Source organism: Hypanus sabinus, chromosome 5 (genome assembly GCF_030144855.1).
Source record: "Hypanus sabinus isolate sHypSab1 chromosome 5, sHypSab1.hap1, whole genome shotgun sequence".
NCBI classification, from domain to species: Eukaryota; Metazoa; Chordata; class Chondrichthyes; order Myliobatiformes; family Dasyatidae; genus Hypanus; species Hypanus sabinus.
In genome coordinates, this window is record NC_082710.1 from 11,260,828 (window position 1) to 11,277,532 (window position 16,705).

The following is a 16,705-nucleotide window of genomic DNA, read 5'->3' on the forward strand; positions in this document are numbered from 1 at the left end:
TAAGCAGTTTTGGGCCCCTTATCCAAGAAAAGATGTGCTGGCATTGGAGAGGGTTCAGATGGGGTTCACAAGAAAGACCCCAGGAAGAAAGGAATAACATATGAGGTGTGTTTGATGGCTCTGGGCCTGTACTCACTGGAGTTTAGAAGAATGGGGGAAGGGGGTTCTCATTGAAACCTATTGAATATTGAAAGGCCTTGATAGCCTGGATGTGGAAAGGATGTTTCCTGTAGTGACTCAGGCTAGGACCAGAGGGCACAGGATCAGAATAGAGGGACATCCATTGCGAACAGAGATGAGGAAAAATTTCTTTAGTCAGAGAGTGGAGAATCTATGGAATTCATTGTCACAGACAGCTGTGCAGGCCGAGTCATTGAGTATATTTAAGGTGGACACTAATAGGTTCTTGATGAATCAGGGGATCAAAGGTTAGAGGGAAAAGGCTGGAGAGTGGGAGTGAGAGGGATAATAAATCAGTTGTGATGGAATGGCAGTGCAGACTATGGCCTATGGTCTTACAGACCCAGAGCTATCAAAATCTCCTCATACGTTAGTTAACATTTCCATTCCTAGAATCATTCTCATGAGCCGCCTTTCTACTCTCTCCAGTGCTGGTATATTCTTCTTTACATATGGGATCCAAATCTGCTCACAATACTCCAAATGTGCTCTGATGAATGTCTTATAAACCCTCAGAATTACACAATTGCTTTTATATTTTAGTCCTCTCTAAATGGAAGCTAACATTGCAATTTCCTTCCTTACTACTGACTGAATTGGATTCCTAGTCCCTACATTTGAATGCATTTTAGCTTGCTCAGAAATAATGTTATTGTAAATAATGATTATGCTTAACCCAGCTTGTTCACATTTGGATCTCAGAATATCCTTGTGGCCATGTTAGTTTAATGTCTACAGTAACTGGGGCTCAGGAGGCATATCCTGAGTTTCCCCTCCCTGGAAACATACAGTGAAATGCATCATTTTTCTTTAAGGTACACTACAGTCCAAGGATGTGCATTGAGCAGTCCACAAGTGATTCCATGCTTCTGATACCAACATAGTCTATCTACAACTTACTAACCCTAACTCGTACAGTACGTTTTTTTTGTACCTCCGAAACATAAAAACTAATTGAAAGCAAAGCAACAGAGCCAGCAGATAACTCATGTCCATTAGTTTTTACTTTAAACGAGGAGTATGTTTGACACGGTAGTGCCATGACGTATGCAATTCCCATATTTTCACATATAACCCATAATTAGTTATTTAAACAAACAAGAATACTTAATCAAACAATATATTTACAATATTACTCAGATATTACTGAAATGTTAAATGCACGCAGTAAGGATCTAGAACACCCAGAGGAAACCCATGTGGTCACAGGGAGAACGTAGGAACTCATTACAGACAGCAGCAGGTGTTGGACTCTGATCACTGGCACTCTAAAGCTTTACATGAACCGTGAGGCAGCTCCGGCACTTTGTGTGTGAAACATCCACTGAAATGCATGGTTTGTGTGAATGACTAACGCTGTCCCATGATGCACTGGGGGCAGCCCGCAAGTGTCCGGCGCCCACATAGCACGCCCACAACCCACTAACCCAAATCCGTATGTCTTCAGACTGTGGGAGGAAACCGGAGCACCCGGAGGAAACCCACATGGTCATGGGGAGAGAACAAAGCACTCTAAAAACACCTACCTTCACTTGCCTTGGTGTTCAGGTCAGTGAATTAATTCTAATGAACGGGACCAGAACAGAGTGCTGGTGTAAATCTGAGAGTCCAGGACTGAGGTATGTATAGCTGGGGTTCCTCGTCTTTAGGTGATTCTGGCATAAGACTGGGTGGTCAGCTGAGACAGTGGACTCTGCAGATCCTGCTGAAAAGCGGTGGGTAGATAAGTGGTGTTTACATTTCAGCTTGCTGCCATGCTCACTCAAGGCCTGGGCTACGGTTTCACACTGCATTCCACTGCTAGGCGTATCACTTGCCATGGGGCGGTATGGTCGTGAAGCGGTTAGTGTAACTCTTTACAGTGCCAGTGATCTGGGCTCAATTCCCAATGACGCCTGTCAGGATTTTGTATGCTCACCCCTTGTGGGTTTCCTCCTCTTGGATCCTGGTGCTCCTGTGATCCAAAGGTTCTTGAGAAGTCAGGAACGAGACATAGTACTAGTTCTTTATGGCCATTTTATGAAATGTTACATGAACAAGAACTGGACAGGGGAGAGCTGAGAGAACAAAGGAAAAAGCAGTCATGGTGTTCTCATACTCAAACTAGAGCTAACAAAATCTCCATCAGCGGCAATTAACCTTTAATTATTTCATTATAGATTCAATTACAGTTTCAAATAGTATGCCATCTGCTACTAGAAACTAAGACGTTTCTGGAGAAATACAGAATTACTGGAAAAAATTACATGTATAAGGGTGATAATACAATATAAAATAGTGTAAAATTACAAGCAAGCATGGGGAAACTAACCTACAAGAAAGGTGACAATTCAACACCCCATGCAGCTCCCTGGGTGCTTCAGTTCCAGGGACGTGTGGGTTAGGTTAGTGAATTGCGGGCATGCTATGTTGGTGCCGGAAGCATTGTGACACCTGGGGGCTGCCCCAGCGCAATCCTCAAACTGTGCTGAACACTCATACAAAATGGCTCATTTCACTACACACTTGGATATTTCAATGTTCACGTCAAATACCAAGCTGATCTTTAGTCTTTACTTACCATGAACATATTGACACTATATTCATCTTTTTAAGGAAATGTGCTTAGTTTTAATAAATTTTAAAGTTTTAATCATTTAAGTGGCTGTCACTGGTGTTAAGATGTTAAGCTGTATTTAAGGACGTTCCTGGATATGTCATCCAAGCCCAGTCACTGTTTGTAGACATTAATGTAGCATGGTCACAAGGATATTCTGAGGTCAGAATGTGAACAACAGACTGGGTTAAGCATAATCATCATTTACAAAAACTCATTGTTTGAAACTGTATTTTCACTATATGTTTTGAAGTGCATGTGACAAATGAAGCTAATCTTCATACATTCAAAGAAAGGCAGTTCTCATGTACTATGCATTTCATGCCTGAGTAAATAATTCAGTCAGTAATCCCTGCCCAAAAGTCCCAGGGAATAAGCAGCACCAGTCCAGTATCTTACAGGCTCAGGGCATTTATTTGAGAGGTCACTTGTACCCATTATTTCAGAATCAGGTTTAATATCATCAACATATGTTGTGAAATTTGGTGTTATGCAACAGCAGTCCATTGAAATATATGATAATAGAAAAAGAACCTGTAAATTACAGTGAATATACATATATCAAATTAAATAAGTAGAGCAAAAAGAGAAAAATAAAAGCACTGAGGTAGCGTTCATGGTTTCAGTGTCCAATCAGACGGCAGAGGGGAAGAAGCTGTTCCTGAATCATCATGTGCCTTCAGGCTCCTGTATCCCCTGACGGTAACAAAGAGATGAGAGCATGTCCTAAGTGGTAGGGGTCCTGATGGGTGCTGCCTTTATGAGGCATCGCTCCTTCAAGATGTCGTGAGTTCTGTCGGGGGGGGGGGGGGGTGGCTACTGCCCATGATGAAGGTGACCGAGTTCATAACTTTCTGCAGCTTTTTCCAATCCTGCACACCCACCCCCTACACCAGATGTTGATACAGCCAGTTAGAATGCTCGGCACGGAACCTCTGTAGGAATTTGCGCGTGATTTTGATGACATACAAAATCCCCTCAAACTCTTAATGAAATATAGCCGCTGTTGGGCCTTCTTTGTAGCTGCATCGATATATTAGGCCCACGATAGATCCTCAGAGATGTAGACACCCAGGCACTTGAAAATGCTCACCCTTCCCACTTCTGATCCCTCGATGAGGACTGGTGTGTGTTCCCTCATCTTACCCTTTCTGAAAAGTGTCTCTGAAGCTTACTAGTAGTTCGTGATATATTTCTGATGAAAGCCTGCTGTGATTTGTTGCTTGTCAGGGCGGATTCGCTCTTATATTAAAAAAACACTGTGCACACAGTCTGTCGACAAATGCACCACAGCCATTGCCAGCAAAAATAGACGAAAGTAGTAAAAATCTTGGAGGCACTTCAACTCTGTAATCTCATCCTGGGGCCATTTGCCGTTGTAGCTGATGATATCATTTGATCTGTCTGAGCTGGGCTGCCAGTTTTTAATCATTGTTACTTGTCCATTTTTCTCCCTTTACAGATGTTTCGTATAGTCTCATAATCAGGTCCTGTTCAATCCTCCTGCTTTGTATTCGGAATCGGCTGCCTACTTTCATTGGTCCTCTCCTGAACTGCATTTTCATGTTGTTCTGTAAAGACTGTTTCCATTCAGCTGTGCAATAACATGGCGGTTAGCATAATGCTATTACAGCACCAGTGAGCCAGGTTCAGTTCCTGTTGCTGCCTGTATGGAGATTGCACATTCTCCCCGTGATTGCGTGAGTTTCCTCCATGTTCTCTGGTTTCCACCCACATTCCAGAGACATACCAGCTAGAAGTTTAATTGGTTGCATGGGTGCAATTTATGGTGTGGTCTCATTGTGCTGTAAAGACCTACCATGCCATATCTCTATATAAACTAAGCCCGATTAACCAACAAATTAATTGTTAGAGCAACGCACAAAATGCTGGAGGAACTCATTAGGTCAGGCATCATGTATAAAAGGGAGTAAACTGTTGATGTTTTGGGATGCAAGGTCTTGGCTTGAAATGTCAACTGCTTATTCCTCTCCATAGATACCACTTGACCTTCTGAATTCCTCCAGCATTTTGTGTTTATTGTTCTGGATTTCCAGCATCTGTAGAACCTCTTGTGTTTAAATTTTATAGTTACACCAGCACTCTTAACTATATAGCTATGAACTTCTTGTTAAAATCAGATGGCCAGCAGGTAAGGCAAGGATGAGGTGTATGCTGACAGTTTTATTCTCTGGGTTGGGGAGTCCAGAACTAGGAGGCAGAGATATGTGGTGAGAGGGGAAAGATTTTAAAGGGACCTTTTCACACGGAGGGTGGTGAGCATATGGAACAAGCTGCTAGAGGGAGTGACTGAGGCAGGTATAATAGTGGCATTGAAGAAACACTTGCAAAGGCATGTGGAGTGGAGGGGCATAACGGGATATAGGCCAACTGCAGGAAATTGAAGCTAGCTGTGTGAACACCTTGGTTAGCATGGTCTGGTTGGGCTGAAGGACTTGTATCTGTGGTGTTTTGATCTATGACTCTTAGATTCTGTAATGCTAAATCTGTTCTTAGTCTTGTATTATTTAGCCACTTTGGCATATTTGATTAGTTCTTGTTCTGCTGAAAAGATTTATTTTCATCTTCTGTTCTTCCTTCTCTCGATCCTAAAATCTTTTCTTAATTATTCTGATTGTCACATGTACAGTATAAATAATTAGTCAGAGCACATTTGGAGTATCTGGGCCTGTACTCACTGCTGTTTCGAAGATTCTCACTGAAACCTATATTAGAAGGCCTGGATGGAGTGGATATAGGGAGCCAATGTGTCAACGTGTATGTGGCCAGGACAAAGAAATGGACAGAAAAAAATCTGTGGACACTACCCACCCTGCAAACTGCCTTTTCCAAAAGCTCCCTTTGGGGATGCACTGTAGCACTATTAAAACAAAACCTTCATGCCATCTTAAAAGTTCCTTCCCCTGGGCATTCAATCTGATCAACCATCCTAGTTAACCTCCCCTACTCCCTTCTATCCCCACAGCCACTGCACTGCACTTTAAGCATTTTAAACCACTTTTTATAAAGCTGGTTACATTATAAATACATGTTGACATTTATGTATTTGTGCACATTTTATTCCATATTTGTACTTCACCTGCTAACTTTATTTTATATAATTCTCCACTCCTTGTAATTGTTGAATGTTGTTCATTTTGTGCTTGTTGTGCTCTGATCCACACGCCACAGACAATTCCTAATACATGTAAGTGTATATGGAAAATTAAGTTTGTCCTTGATGTCAGACTTGTGTAGAAGGAATATCACTTACCCGTTACCAACTCCTGCCAGAGTGTTCTGGTCTGATGCAGAATGAGAAACAGAATCAGGTTTCTTATCACTGGCAGCATGAAATTTGTTGTTTTGGGACAGCAGTGCAGGATATTTAAAAAATTGCTGTAATTTACAATTAAAATCTCGTGCAAAAGATGACTAGCGAGGTTGTATTATGGATTCTTGGACCATTCAAAAATCTGATGGTGGAGGGGAAGAAAACATTGAGTGTGGGTCTTCAGGCTTCTGTACCTCCTCATCAATGGTAGAATGAGAAGAGGGCATGTCCCAGATGGTAAAGATCCTTAATGAGCGATGCCGCCTTCTTTTGGTACTGCCTCTTGAAGTTGCCCTCGATGGTTTGGAGGGTTGAGCCCGTAATGGAGCTGGCTGTGTCTACAACTCTCTGCAAAAAAAAATGGAGGCTATATCGAAGGGTTAGATTGATCTTGGGGAATGTTAAAAGGTCAGCACAATATAGTGGGTTGAAGGGCTTCTATTGTATTGTTATGTCAATGGTCTGTGTTCAAAGCTCCTAGGAATTTTCTCTACATATAGCTTATTACTCTGCAATGGAGATAATGCTAACTATTCTCCTGTAAGCTCTTCAAATATAAGCTGAGAACCACAAAGAAAAAGCAATCATTCTAATCTTTTGATCATTTATTTTTATTTGCAATAGCCAGCCAATAATTGCATTGTATTATAATGTCTCATGTTGATTATAGACCTGTCAAACTGTACTTCAAATATGCTTCAATAGTGTATTCTGATCAGAGAGATATCAGTAAATATTATGTTGCATGAATTGATTTACTGAGAATTACCAGAAATGAATAATTGATGCAGTGAAAAGGTGTTATGATCTGCTCATGTATAAGTGGGGATAGAAATAAACTGTTTACACTACTGGGACCGATATCATAAGGTCTCAACAAATGATCTGGAATCATGGATTAATATTCCACCGCAGCCACATTGAAATTTAAATTCAATTAATTAAATTAAAAGACCATGTGGTCGCTCCCTCTCTGAATCTGGATTTCATCTGACTCCAGATCATAGTAATGTTGTTGACAGTTGACTACCCTCTGTAAGACCTTGCCAAATTAGCCAGTTATATTGAACTGCTGTGAAACGCTGTGATTAAAAAAATGAATCCAGATGCACTAACAGCATCAAACTGAGTACCAGACAAGGCAAGACTCATAAAAGCAGAAATTGTTGGAAGCACTCAGCTGGTCAGGTGGCAAATGTGAACAGAGAATCAGAGTTAAGGTTTCATGACAAAGACCGTTTGTCAGAACTGGAAAAAATAGGACTAAACACAGGCAGAGCACAATACAAATGAGGACTTTGTCAAAACTGAGAGAACTGCCTCACATATCAGTCACGAAAAATCAACACTCCAGCATCAAAATTCCCAGAAATGTCCTGTCCTATCATCTGTCACAATGTCCTGTCCCACCATCTGTCGGAATGTCCTGTCCCACCATCTGTCGGAATGTCCTGTCCCACCATCTGTCGGAATGTCCTGTCTTATCATCTGTCGGAATGTCCTGTCTTATCATCTGTCGGAATGTCCTGTCTTATCATCTGTCGGAATATCCTGTCCTATCATCTGTCAGAATGTCCTGTCCTATCATCTGTCAGAACGTCCTGTCCTATCATCTGTCGGAATGTCCTGTCCTATCATCTGTCGGAATATCCTGTCCGATCATCTGTCGGAATGTCCTGTCCTATCATCTGTCGGAATGTCCTGTCCCACCATCTGTCGGAATGTCCTGTCCTATCATCTGTCGGAATATCCTGTCCGATCATCTGTCGGAATGTCCTGTCCTATCATCTGTCGGAATGTCCTGTCCTATCATCTGTCGGAATGTCCTGTCCCACAATCTGTCGGAATGTCCTGTCTTATCATCTGTCAGAATATCCTGTCCTATCATCTGTCAGAATGTCCTGTCCTATCATCTGTCAGAACGTCCTGTCCTATCATCTGTCGGAATGTCCTGTCCTATCATCTGTCGGAATATCCTGTCCGATCATCTGTCGGAATGTCCTGTCCTATCATCTGTCGGAATATCCTGTCTGATCATCTGTCGGAATGTCCTGTCCTATCATCTGTCAGAATGTCCTGTCCTATCATCTGTCGGAATGTCCTGTCTTACCATCTGTCGGAATGTCCTGTCCTATCATCTGTCGGAATGTCCTGTCCTATCATCTGTCAGAATGTCCTGTCCTATCATCTGTCGGAATGTACTGTCCTATCATCTGTCGGAATGTCCTGTCTTACCATCTGTCGGAATGTCCTGTCCTATCATCTGTCGGAATGTCCTGTCCTATCATCTGTCGGAATGTCCTGTCTTACCATCTGTCGGAATGTCCTGTCCCACCATCTGTCGGAATGTCCTGTCTTACCATCTGTCGGAATGTCCTGTCCCACCGTCTGTCGGAATGTCCTGTCCCACCATCTGTCGGAATGTCCTGTCCTATCATCTGTCGGAATATCCTGTCCTATCATCTGTCGAAATATCCTGTCCTATCGTCTGTCAGAATGTCCTGTCCCACCATCTGTCGGAATGTCCTGTCCCACCATCTGTCGGAATGTCCTGTCCCACCATCTGTCGGAATGTCCTGTCCCATCATCTGTCGGAACGTCCTGTCCTATCATCTGTCGGAATGTCCTGTCCCACCATCTGTCGGAACGTCCTGTCCCATCATCTGTCGGAACGTCCTGTCCTACCATCTGTCAGAATGTCCTGTCCTATCATCTGTCGGAACGTCCTGTCCTATCATCTGTCAGAACGTCCTGTCCTATCATCTGTCGGAATGTCCTGTCCTACCATCTGTCAGAATATCCTGTCCGATCATCTGTCGGAATGTCCTGTCCTATCATCTGTCGGAATATCCTGTCTGATCATCTGTCGGAATGTCCTGTCCTATCATCTGTCGGAATGTCCTGTCCTATCATCTGTCGGAATGTCCTGTCTTACCATCTGTCGGAATGTCCTGTCCTATCATCTGTCGGAATGTCCTGTCCTATCATCTGTCAGAATGTCCTGTCCTATCATCTGTCGGAATGTCCTGTCCTATCATCTGTCGGAATGTCCTGTCTTACCATCTGTCGGAATGTCCTGTCCTATCATCTGTCGGAATGTCCTGTCCTATCATCTGTCGGAATGTCCTGTCTTACCATCTGTCGGAATGTCCTGTCCCACCATCTGTCGGAATGTCCTGTCTTACCATCTGTCGGAATGTCCTGTCCCACCGTCTGTCGGAATGTCCTGTCCCACCATCTGTCGGAATGTCCTGTCCTATCCTCTGTCGGAATATCCTGTCCTATCATCTGTCGGAATATCCTGTCCTATCGTCTGTCAGAATGTCCTGTCCCACCATCTGTCGGAATGTCCTGTCTTATCATCTGTCGGAAAGTCCTGTCTTATCATCTGTCGGAATGTCCTGTCCCACCATCTGTCGGAATGTCCTGTCCCACCATCTGTCGGAATGTCCTGTCCCATCATCTGTCGGAACGTCCTGTCCTATCATCTGTCGGAATGTCCTGTCCCACCATCTGTCGGAATGTCCTGTCCCATCATCTGTCGGAACGTCCTGTCCTACCATCTGTCAGAATGTCCTGTCCTATCATCTGTCGGAACGTCCTGTCCTATCATCTGTCAGAACGTCCTGTCCTATCATCTGTCGGAATGTCCTGTCCTACCATCTGTCAGAATATCCTGTCCGATCATCTGTCGGAATGTCCTGTCCTATCATCTGTCGGAATATCCTGTCTGATCATCTGTCGGAATGTCCTGTCCTATCATCTGTCGGAATGTCCTGTCCTATCATCTGTCGGAATGTCCTGTCTTACCATCTGTCGGAATGTCCTGTCCTATCATCTGTCGGAATGTCCTGTCCTATCATCTGTCAGAATGTCCTGTCCTATCATCTGTCGGAATGTCCTGTCCTATCATCTGTCGGAATGTCCTGTCTTACCATCTGTCGGAATGTCCTGTCCTATCATCTGTCGGAATGTCCTGTCCTATCATCTGTCGGAATGTCCTGTCTTACCATCTGTCGGAATGTCCTGTCCCACCATCTGTCGGAATGTCCTGTCTTACCATCTGTCGGAATGTCCTGTCCCACCGTCTGTCGGAATGTCCTGTCCCACCATCTGTCGGAATGTCCTGTCCTATCATCTGTCGGAATATCCTGTCCTATCATCTGTCAGAATATCCTGTCCTATCGTCTGTCAGAATGTCCTGTCCCACCATCTGTCGGAATGTCCTGTCTTATCATCTGTCGGAATGTCCTGTCCCACCATCTGTCGGAATGTCCTGTCCCACCATCTGTCGGAATGTCCTGTCCCACCATCTGTCGGAATGTCCTGTCCCATCATCTGTCGGAACGTCCTGTCCTATCATCTGTCGGAATGTCCTGTCCCACCATCTGTCGGAATGTCCTGTCCCATCATCTGTCGGAACGTCCTGTCCTACCATCTGTCAGAATGTCCTGTCCTATCATCTGTCGGAACGTCCTGTCCTATCATCTGTCAGAACGTCCTGTCCTATCATCTGTCGGAATGTCCTGTCCTATCATCTGTCAGAACGTCCTGTCCTATCATCTGTCAGAATGTCCTGTCCTATCATCTGTCGGAATGTCCTGTCCCACCATCTGTTGGAATGTCCTGTCCTATCATCTGTCGGAATGTCCTGTCCTATCATCTGTCGGAATGTCCTGTCCTATCATCTGTCAGAATGTCCTGTCCTATCATCTGTCGGAATGTCCTGTCCTACCATCTGTCAGAATGTCCTGTCCTATCATCTGTCGGAATGTCCTGTCCCACCATCTGTCGAAATGTCCTGTCTTACCATCTGTCGGAATGTCCTGTCCCACCATCTGTCGGAATGTCCTGTCCTATCATCTGTCAGAATGTCCTGTCCTATCATCTGTCGGAATGTCCTGTCCCACCGTCTGTCGGAATGTCCTGTCCTATCATCTGTCGGAATGTCCTGTCCCACCATCTGTCGGAATGTCCTGTCCTATCATCTGTCGGAATGTCCTGTCCTATCATCTGTCAGAATGTCCTGTCCCACCATCTGTCGGAATGTCCTGTCTTACCATCTGTCGGAATGTCCTGTCCCACCATCTGTCGGAATGTCCTGTCCTATCATCTGTCGGAATGTCCTGTCCTATCATCTGTCAGAATGTTCTGTCCGACCAGTTGCAGGAATGTCCTGTCCCACCATCTGTAGGAATGTCCTGTCCTATCATCTGTCGGAATGTCCTGTCCTATCATCTGTCGGAATGTCCTGACCTTCCAGCTGGACAAACATCCCAATTGTTGTTCGACAGATGTAGCCCTGGAAATCTGTAATATTGACTACACTGTTTATGAAATCTTGTGCCATTACCCTATGTGTTGGCAAGGAAAGTACCTTAAGGTTATTATAGCCAGGTATGGCAGTGGGGACAAGCTCCCTCCACCTATTAAGTGCTCCCAGCACTGTACGTCTCAAATAGCCTCTGACAATCAAGTCCAGTTCCTGGCTTTCACATGTGGTTTAGCTACTAAGCCCAGCAGAGCTGTTTCTACTCACAGGAGAAGGGGCAACGACAGGTTACTGGCGCCTTAAAACTAGTTGCTTTGGACTGTTAGAGGTTGAGAGCTCATCTTGGAGAAGGATCTCAAACCTCTGCTACCTTGCAGCTATACCCACTCATGTGGAATGCTTCAGGAATAAACCCATAGGGAGAAATCAGGAGCCAAAGTCCCTAAGGTAGCCCGATGTTGAGTTCTACGCTGACTGGTAACTCCTGCAACACTGCTAGTGCCAATTTCTACTCGTCTCTACCGTTCTCTTGGATTCATCAGCTGCATGGAGAAGGGAAGCCTGCCACATGTTCTCTCCACGTCGTACTGCCCTGGCTTACATATCATGTAGAGAGCTGGGACGTAACATCCATGGTCAACTCCCACCAACGAAGGGCCGCATGATGCAAGGAAACCTTTGGCTGATTGAGACTGGAGTCCTCCTGTAACAGTTAATCAATAAACCTTAAAAACTGATATTTGAGGCTGAGAATAAAAATATGGACTCTCAGTGGAGGAATTATTCCAACCCCATGGATATGATGTAAGAGGTCTAAAGTCTGTGAAAATATTATGTCATTTTAGTAGTGTTATGCTTTGCAGCACCACTGATTGGGGTTCAATTCCCATCACTGTCTGTAAGGAGTTTGTTCGTTCTCACCATGATTGCAAGGATACAATTGATTGCCCTTTTCCTATTCCACTTTCTTATTCTGGCTTTCTTACCCTTCCTTTCTATTCCTGATGAATGATCTTGGCTCAAAACATTTACAGTTTATTCCACTCCATAGATACTGCCTGACCTGCATCTTGTGTGTGTTGCTCTGGATTTCGAACACCTGCAGAATCTCTTGTTCATGGGAAAAGCCCCAGTGAATCAACCAAATTCACTGGAAGAATAAGTTAAAGAGTGAGGTCATGTAACAGTGATAAATGTTCAAGTAGGGTCTTGTACATTTTTGGCCCGGTATACTGCATTCAAAGCAAATCTCACTTTGGAACACAGAACATAGATCAGTAGGAAAAGTTCCCTACTCACTGACCGTGTCTGTCAGAGAGTGACCACCGCAGGGATCCCCCTCACTGACTGTGTCTGTCAGAGAGTGACCACCGCAGGGTTCCCCCTCACTGACCGTGTCTGTCAGAGAGTGACCACCGCAGGGTACCCCCTCACTGACCGTGTCTGTCAGAGAGTGACCACCGCAGGGTTCCCCCTCACTGACCGTGTCTGTCAGAGAGTGACCACCGCAGGGATCCCCCTCACTGACCGTGTCTGTCAGAGAGTGACCACCGCAGGGAACCCCCTCACTGACCGTGTCTGTCAGAGAGTGACCACCGCAGGGATCCCCCTCACTGACCGTGTCTGTCAGAGAGTGACCACCGCAGGGTTCCCCCTCACTGACCGTGTCTGTCAGAGAGTGACCACCGCAGGGATCCCCCTCACTGACTGTGTCTGTCAGAGAGTGACCACCGCAGGGTTCCCCCTCACTGACCGTGTCTGTCAGAGAGTGACCACCGCAGGGATCCCCCTCACTGACCGTGTCTGTCAGAGAGTGACCACCGCAGGGTTCCCCCTCACTGACCGTGTCTGTCAGAGAGTGACCACCGCAGGGTTCCCCCTCACTGACCGTGTCTGTCAGAGAGTGACCACCGCAGGGATCCCCCTCACTGACTGTGTCTGTCAGAGAGTGACCACCGCAGGGTTCCCCCTCACTGACCGTGTCTGTCAGAGAGTGACCACCGCAGGGTTCCCCCTCACTGACCGTGTCTGTCAGAGAGTGACCACCGCAGGGTACCCCCTCACTGACCGTGTCTGTCAGAGAGTGATCACCGCAGGGATCCCCCTCACTGACCGTGTCTGTCAGAGAGTGACCACCGCAGGGTTCCCCCTCACTGACCGTGTCTGTCAGAGAGTGACCACCGCAGGGATCCCCCTCACTGACCCTGTCTGTCAGAGAGTGATCACCGCAGGGATCCCCCTCACTGACCGTGTCTGTCAGAGAGTGATCACCGCAGGGATCCCCCTCACTGACCGTGTCTGTCAGAGAGTGACCACCGCAGGGTACCCCCTCACTGACCGTGTCTGTCAGAGAGTGACCACCGCAGGGTTCCCCCTCACTGACCGTGTCTGTCAGAGAGTGACCACCGCAGGGATCCCCCTCACTGACCGTGTCTGTCAGAGAGTGACCACCGCAGGGTTCCCCCTCACTGACCGTGTCTGTCAGAGAGTGACCACCGCAGGGTTCCCCCTCACTGACCGTGTCTGTCAGAGAGTGACCACCGCAGGGATCCCCCTCACTGACCGTGTCTGTCAGAGAGTGACCACCGCAGGGTTCCCCCTCACTGACCGTGTCTGTCAGAGAGTGACCACCGCAGGGTTCCCCCTCACTGACCGTGTCTGTCAGAGAGTGACCACCGCAGGGTTCCCCCTCACTGACCGTGTCTGTCAGAGAGTGACCACCGCAGGGTTCCCCCTCACTGACCGTGTCTGTCAGAGAGTGATCACCGCAGGGTTCCCCCTCACTGACCGTGTCTGTCAGAGAGTGACCACCGCAGGGTTCCCCCTCACTGACCGTGTCTGTCAGAGAGTGACCACCGCAGGGTTCCCCCTCACTGACCGTGTCTGTCAGAGAGTGACCACCGCAGGGTTCCCCCTCACTGACCGTGTCTGTCAGAGAGTGACCACCGCAGGGTTCCCCCTCACTGACCGTGTCTGTCAGAGAGTGATCACCGCAGGGTACCCCCTCACTGACCGTGTCTGTCAGAGAGTACCAGCTAAAAAATAAATCAAAAACCCAAATTCTAATTCCTCCTACGTACACAGTGTCCATATTCCTCTGACTTTCTTACATTCATGTCCCTCTCTAAACATCTCTTCAAAGCCTCTAATGTATTTGCCTCTGTTACCATACCAGGCAGTGCATCCACCACTCACTGAATAAAAATCTTATTCCTCACATTCCCTTTGTACCAACCTCCTCTCTCCTTCAATACATGCCCTCTGTTGTTAGATATTTCCACCCTGGGAAAAAGATACTCCCTGTCTACTCTATCTATGCCACTCATAAACTTCTATCCGATCTCCTCTCAGCCCCTGTTGCTCCTAAGAAAACAACCCGAGTTTGTCCAGCTTCTCATGATAGCATTTTCCCCTCTAAATCAGGTAGCATCCTGGTAAACCTCTTCAGCACTCTCTCCAAAGGCCTAACATCCTTCCATTGGCAGGGTGACCAGAACTGTATGCAATACTCCAGATGTGCTCTAGCTATAGCTTAATAAAGTTGCAACTTAACTTCTTGACATTTGAACTCAATGCCTCGACTAATAAAAGCAAGCAGTCCATAAGTCTTCTTAACCACCCTTAACGGTCCTTGCATTTGCCCCACCAAGATGCAACACCTCACATTTATCTGGGTTAAACTCCATCTGCCATTTCTCTGCCCATATCTATATCATGCTGTAGTTTTTGTTGGTCCTCTACACTATCTAAAACGCCACCAATCTTGCTATCATACAAAAACTTACTAACCCACCCATCTACGTTTTCATCCTGGGCATTTATATACATCACAAATACCCGAGGTTCCAGCACAGATCCCTGCGGAACATCACTAATTACAGACCTCCAGCTCGAATAAGTCCCTTCACCCACTACCCTCTGACTTCTATGTGTAAGCCAGTTCTGAATCCAAGCAGCCAATTTGCCATGGACCCCATGCATCTTAATCTCCTGGATTAGCCTCCTATAAGGGGCTTTGTCAAATGCCTTACTAAAATCCATGTGGACAACATTCATTGTCCTACCTTCTTTAATCTTCAGCAACACCTTGTCAAGAAACTCAAATCTAACTAGTAAGACACAACCTGCCCCGCACCAAACCTATGCTGACTCTCACTAATTGGGCCAGGGGTTTCCAAATGCTCATTTATCCCGTCCCTAAGAATTTTCTCCAGCAATTTCCCCTCTACTGACAAGAGACTCACCAGTCTATAGTTCCCAAGGTTTTCCTTTGTTCCCTTCTTAAATAGAGGTACAACATTAGCCACTCACCTGTCCTCCAGAGCCTCACCTGTGCCTAGAGAAGACATGAAGGTATTGGTCAAGACTGTAATACCCATGATTTTGATGTTCACTTATCAAAATTGATTTAGTTTGGTACCAATTTCTAAGCATTACAGAAAAATAATGCAACTGAACCTCTGTTAACATGTTTCTTTTGTCTTGCTTTTGTAGATAGTGAATCACGGCTGGGCATAAAGATAGATCAACCTAAAGTTATCTCATATCGGGGCAGCAACGCCACTCTGCCCTGCAAGTTCTACTACAAGCCGGTTCCTGTTCGCGGATTTTTCGGTCCTTTCAAGGTCAGGATCAAGTGGACCAAACTCACCTCAGATTACCTCAAGGAAATTGATGTCTTTGTTTCATTGGGAAACAACTGGAAAAGTTTTGGAAATTACGAGGGAAGAGTTTTCCTGAATGACGATGATGAGAATGATGCTTCTATAACAATTACAGATTTAACTCTGGAGGACTACGGCAAATACAAATGTGAAATCATTGAGGGGCTCGATGATGTCACTGGGACCGTACTGCTGGATCTCCAAGGTATAATAACATATATCTTGATTTATTTCAATTGTTTTATTATTCTTACCCATATTTGGAAAAAAGCAAGCCCCAAAAACCATGTTGGACCACAGTTAACACTGTAAGACATAGGTGAAGAACCAGGCCACTCGTCCCATCGAGTCTGCTCCTCCATTCCATTGTTGCTGATTTATTATCCCTCTCAACCCCATTCTCCTGCTTTCTCCCTGTAATCTTTGATACCCTGACTAAACAAGAACCTGTCAAACTCTGTCATAAATATACTCACTGACTTGGCCTCCACGGCCGTCTGCAGCAATGAATTCCGCAGATTCACCATACTCAGGCTAGAGAATTTCCTACTCATCTCTATTCTAAATGGATGTCCCTCTATTCCAGAGATTCCCAGCCTTCTTTTGCCATGGACCAATATGGACCAAGGGCTCCATAGTCCCCCTGGTTAGGAAGCCCT

The 16,705-nt window shown here is 45.7% G+C and overlaps 1 protein-coding gene across 1 annotated transcript in view; it reads left to right on the top strand.

Moving 5' to 3' along the window:
* LOC132393646 (hyaluronan and proteoglycan link protein 1-like) overlaps nt 1–16,705 on the top strand; it is a 110,401-nt gene that overhangs the window by 71,935 nt on the left and 21,761 nt on the right. The window contains exon 3 of the mRNA XM_059969058.1: nt 15,877–16,251. Coding sequence (XP_059825041.1) covers nt 15,877–16,251 — 375 coding nt within the window. The remainder of the gene's footprint in view (nt 1–15,876; nt 16,252–16,705) is intronic.